At 46.7% G+C, this 5,622-nt stretch overlaps 1 protein-coding gene across 1 annotated transcript in view; it reads left to right on the plus strand.

The window, feature by feature from the left end:
* LOC103609598 (C5a anaphylatoxin chemotactic receptor 1-like) overlaps positions 1 to 4,184 on the plus strand; it is a 15,010-nt gene extending 10,826 nt beyond the window's left edge. The window contains exon 2 of the mRNA XM_008593898.1: positions 2,385 to 4,184. Within this exon, the coding sequence (XP_008592120.1) occupies positions 2,385 to 3,434 (1,050 nt within the window). The 3' untranslated portion in view covers positions 3,435 to 4,184. The remainder of the gene's footprint in view (positions 1 to 2,384) is intronic.
* Positions 4,185 to 5,622: the final 1,438 nt, after the last annotated feature.

Consider the following 5,622-nt stretch of genomic DNA (forward strand, 5'->3'; position numbering starts at 1 on the left):
CCTTCCTCTTATCTATTAAATCTTCTCCTCCTTCTCACAGTCTCTGTTGTTATGAGTTAATCTCTGAATTTCTCGTATGAATCCCTTCAAAACCTTTCTCACTCAGCTACCTGCCCAGTCTGTGCCGAATCTAATCTTCCCTCTGCAGAACAGTCTGAGTGATTTTTATGAGATGGAAATCTAGTGCGTTACCGCTAGGTTTAAAGCCTGCCCAGGTCTCATGTATTATCTTTTAATTCTATTTTTTCCATGAATTTTTTGAAGTACCTTCATATACTTTATACAGAGTTTGCTTGTTTTTATTATCATTATGAAGTCACATTATATATTAGTGTGTCTCATTTCATTGCAATTATTATTTGGTGCTCAAATTGTCCCATATTAGGGTAGTGGTAACCATTTCAGGCTGTCTCTTTGTCCTATTGACATGACCTGTCATTTACAAAGAATTTCCTTACTTTCTAGTACAAGATGTTGTGGGCTCACCTTGGTATATTTCCTGTCCTAGAATAGGAATCAACCTTTCTCCAAGGAGCCTTGGCTTCTTTGAATGGCAGATAGTCTTTAGAGACCATAATCCAGGTGAGGCCCTTTTGTTCTTGAACTCATGACCTGTCTCTTTTCCTTTCATCCCTCCTACCCTCCGTCCAGCAAGGAAAAAAAAATTCATTTCTTTTTTTTCAGATTTTTAAAATTATTTTTTTTTCCTTTTTTTTTTTTTTTTTTTTTTTTGTCTCTTTTTTACTGACTGGCAACAGGATCGCAACCCTCGGTGTCGCGCCCATACCAGGGACCGGCAACGGGATCGCAACACTCGGTGTTTCGCCTGCACCTCGCTCAACCGGTGAGCAGGAACCGGTCTTCACATGGGATCCGAACCCTCGGCGGGAGCGCCGCCGCGCTCCCAAGCAGCGCACTCTCCAGTGCGCCACCGGGCCGGCCCTAAAATTATTTTTTAATTTACACATAATAATTGTACATATTTATGGGGTACAGAATGATATTTTGATGCCATGTGAGATGATCAAATCAGGGTGATTAGCATATCTATATTTCTTATTCTTCCTTTTGTTGACCCCAGATATTTTTTCTCTGCTTAAGACTGATAAATCTCCCCAATGGCCTATGGTTTTGGAATAATGATAGTTAAAACTGATGGGCTGCTAGGCGCTCCGTGGGAGTTAGCTAGGAAAGAAAGGGAGGGCATGGAGCCGTAAGGGAACTTGCAGTGAGAGGGTCACACAGGCTTCACATAGGCAGTCAGGATCTGGACCCTAAAGCCAAAACTCCTAACCCTAGTGCCATTCTGAGCCGTAACTGGAGCCCAGGGTAAAAGGACACATCAACACATCGTGCGCGCTCCTATATACCCTTAGCGAAGTATCTTCCCACAGTTTGAACCAAGTAGAAAAAGTTAATAAAGTTCTGAAAACACTCACCAGAAAGCCCCCGATCCCCCATGACTGTCCAGAAAGCCCTCTTTGTGCCATATGTTTGCACACTGTGGACAGTCACGCTGTGCACCTGCGTTAGCTCCCCCAGCTGAGAATGCACACCGTGGGCTGATTGGAAACTGCAGCTGCGGTTGCACAATAGATGCAGGGTCACAAAACAAACAAACAACGCAGGCTGTCTTTGTTTAAAACTTGGAAATTTTTTTCACCTGGGATTTTTGGCATTAATTTGGATTCTTTAAAATATTGTATTAAAATATTACTTATCTTGATGACTGAGTTTTTTGGGGTGCCCTCCTCCTCCTTACATCTTGTGCCCTCCAAGGTAAATGAGATACTGCACAACCACTGCCTTCTCTGGGTGGCCACTTGAAGGAGGAGCACAGAGCTGATCATCTGCCTCAGTGGGTGGAAGGCAGGAAAAGGGAGTGTGGTGACAGCCAGATGTGTGTGGGGAAGCTATCTGTTAATAGCATCTCTGTAAGTGATATTAAAAATTTCTAACAAGTGGCATGTCCTGGTCACTGACCAATCAGAATGGATAGAGGCTGCAGCCTTGCAGCAGGGCTGGGCTTTAACCATTTGGTTGCTGGATCATGGGAAAGTCCAGGGGGTTCTGGAGGGAAATGGCAGGGTGGCAAGTGACCAATCAGCATTTCGATATTTTAATAAATGGTGTGGGGCTGGCCTGTTACCTCAGTTGGTTAGAGCACAGTGTAGGTAACACCAAGGTCAAGGGTTTGGATCCTTGTGCCAAAATAAATAAGCAAGTAAGTAAATAAATAAATGGCGTGACACCCCAGCTGACTGTCAGCCTTCACATCTGCATTTCCCAGGATAAGCTTGAGTGCAAAAAGTCACTTGAGTGACAGGCTCCCCTGGCACGTGTCTCCAGACTCATCCTCTCCCTGCCTCTCTGATTCCACTTAGGATCCCGTGGACAGTAGCACCAATGATTACTCCAACTATGATTCCATAACCCTGGATCCCAGCACTCCTGTGGATAATGTTTCCAACACACTGCACATTCCCGATGTCCTGGCCTTGATCATCTTTACAGTTGTCTTCCTGGTGGGAGTGCCGGGCAACACCCTGGTGGTCTGGGTGACGGCATTCGAGGCCAGGCGAACAATCAATGCCATCTGGTTTCTCAACCTGGCGGTGGCCGACCTCCTCTCCTGCCTGGCACTGCCCATCTTATTTGTATCCATTGTCCAGCACGGCCACTGGCCCTTTGGTGTGGCTGCCTGCCACATCCTGCCCTCCTTAATCCTGCTCAACATGTATGCCAGCATCCTGCTGCTGGCCACCATCAGTGCTGACCGCTTTGTGCTGGTGTTCAATCCCATCTGGTGCCAGAACTTCCGAGGGGCTGGCTTGGCCTGGGTGGCCTGTGGCGTGGCCTGGGCCTTGGCCCTGCTGCTGACCATACCCTCCTTCCTATATCGTGCGGTGCATGAAGAGCACTTCCCACCCGGCGTGTTCTGTGGCGTTGACTATGGTAAAAACGGTCAGCGCAGGGAGAAAGCCGTGGCCATCGTCCGGCTGATCGTGGGCTTTCTGTGGCCGCTGCTCACCCTCACCATCTGTTACACCTTCCTTCTGCTCCGGACATGGAGCCGCAGGGCCACGCGGTCCACCAAGACACTCAAGGTGGTGGTGGCAGTGGTGACTAGCTTCTTTATCTTCTGGCTGCCCTACCAGGTGACAGGGATGATGCTGGCCTTGCTCCAGCCGTCCTCAGACATCTTCCAACAGGTGAGCAAGTTGGACCCTCTGTGCGTCTCCATCGCCTACATCAACTGCTGCATCAACCCCGTCATCTACGTGGTTGCGGGCCAGGGCTTCCAGGGCCGGCTCCGCAGGTCCCTCCCCGGCCTGCTCCGGAACGTGCTGACGGAGGAGTCCGCGGTCAGGGAGAGCAAGTCTTTCACACGCTCGACGGTGGACACGTCGGCTGAGAAGAGCCAAACGGTGTGAGGGGAGGCGTCCCAGGTCACCATCCGCCTGAGGCTCTTCCCCGGTGGTCACCCTCTTTCTACTGATTTCAACTCAGCTCTTGGTGAGGTGGCGTTGTCTTGGTGACCTCTGCTTCCTTCCTTCTCTTTCCCAGACTTGTCCCTCCTCTTCCAAACTAACTCTTCTCATCCTACTCATCCTTCCTCATTTCCAACATTAACGCTTCCTTCTGGGGACACCAAGCCTGTCTTTCCATCCAAGTCTTTTGAAACACAAACTGAAACCGATGTACCTGGGAACCTCCATACAGCAACGCTCGTGCGTGTAGCGTTCATCAGAACATATCGAATACACACAAATAGAAACGTTCTCACTTTCTAAAAAATAGGCACGTATTTATTTTATGGAGAGTTGGGAAAAAATTGTCACCGGCACCTCAAGTTATTCTTGCTTAGGAGGATAGAGCAAAAGTCCATAGATCTAGCTAAGCCGTTGTGAGTTGATTTAAAGAAATACATTCAGTTAAAATGTTACTTAATTGGGTTTTTAGAAAAAGTGTTAAGTAAGCAGATGTTATTTGGTCATGGTAAAAAGTGTGCGGAAGGCACGCCTACAATGATCCGGGTTGGGGAACATTGGCCGGGCAGAGGCACATCCAGCAGTGGCTTCCTGGTATGGGGACATGGGAGAACTTGACTTTTTTACTTTGAAAACTGCTTTGTTTATGCTTTTTAAAAAATTAGGGCTGGCCTGGTGGCGCACTCGGTAGAGTGCGGCGCTTGCGTGCACGGTGGCGCTCCCGCCGAGGGTTCGGAGCGCGGTGCGGGCGCAACACCGAGGGTTGCGATTCCGTTGCCGGTCACGAAAAAGGACAAAAAGGGAAAGAAAAAAAAAAATTAGACTTTTTATTTTGAGATCATTGCAAACACAATGCAACAATTAATTAATTAATTAATAATTAAATAAATGTAAGAAATAAATACAGAGGTATCCTTAGTACCCTGTACCCAGTTCCCCACAATGGTAACATCCTGCAAAGGAAAGTTAGTCTCACAACAGTCAAGATACAGAACATTCCCATCACCACAAGGACCCCTCTGGATGCCCTTCTATGGCCATGCCCGCTTCCCTCTGCCCTCTCCAGCCTTCTCCTTAACCCCTGGCAGCAGGACACCACACTTCATGTCTTTAACATCCTTTCAAGAATGTTATTTAATGAAATCACCCAGTATGTAAACTTTTGAGCTTTTTAAAAATGAGTATGCATGACTTTAATGAAGAAAATAAACAATAATAAATATTGAAATGTTGTGTTATTTATAAGGCATAATTGACTTCACACTATTTCTGCTTAGTGTTGATTTTAAAAAATTAGGGCCCACCCGGTGGCACACTCGGTAGAGTGCGGCGCTTGGGTGCAAGGTGGCGCTCCTGCCGAGGGTTCAGAGCGCGGTGCGGGCGCGACACCGAGGGTTGCGATCCCGTTGCCGGTCACGAAAAAGGACAAAAAGGGAAAGAAAAAAAAAATTAGACTTTTTATTTTGAGATCATTGCAAACACAATGCAACAATTAATTAATTAATTAATAATTAAATAAATGTAAGAAATAAATACAGAGGTATCCTTAGTACCCTGTACCCAGTTCCCCACAATGGTAACATCCTGCAAAGGAAAGTTAGTCTCACAACAGTCAAGATACAGAACATTCCCATCACCACAAGGACCCCTCTGGATGCCCTTCTATGGCCATGCCCGCTTCCCTCTGCCCTCTCCAGCCTTCTCCTTAACCCCTGGCAGCAGGACACCACACTTCATGTCTTTAACATCCTTTCAAGAATGTTATTTAATGAAATCACCCAGTATGTAAACTTTTGAGCTTTTTAAAAATGAGTATGCATGACTTTAATGAAGAAAATAAACAATAATAAATATTGAAATGTTGTGTTATTTATAAGGCATAATTGACTTCACACTATTTCTGCTTAGTGTTGTGTGTGTGTGTGGATTGGCTAGAAATATTGTACAGACCAACTCTGTGCAACAGAGTTATGATGAGTCGCATATGTAGTTTCAAATTTTCTAGTAGCCACATTAAAAAAGTAAAAAGAAGGGCCGGCCCGGTGGCGCACTGGATAGTGCGCCGCTTGGGAAGCGCGGCGGCGCTCCCGCCCGAGGGTTCGGATCCCACATACAGACCGGTTCCCGCTCG

This window comes from Galeopterus variegatus, unplaced genomic scaffold, assembly GCF_000696425.1.
Source record: "Galeopterus variegatus unplaced genomic scaffold, G_variegatus-3.0.2 Scaffold9840, whole genome shotgun sequence".
In the NCBI taxonomy this organism is placed as follows: domain Eukaryota; kingdom Metazoa; phylum Chordata; class Mammalia; order Dermoptera; family Cynocephalidae; genus Galeopterus; species Galeopterus variegatus.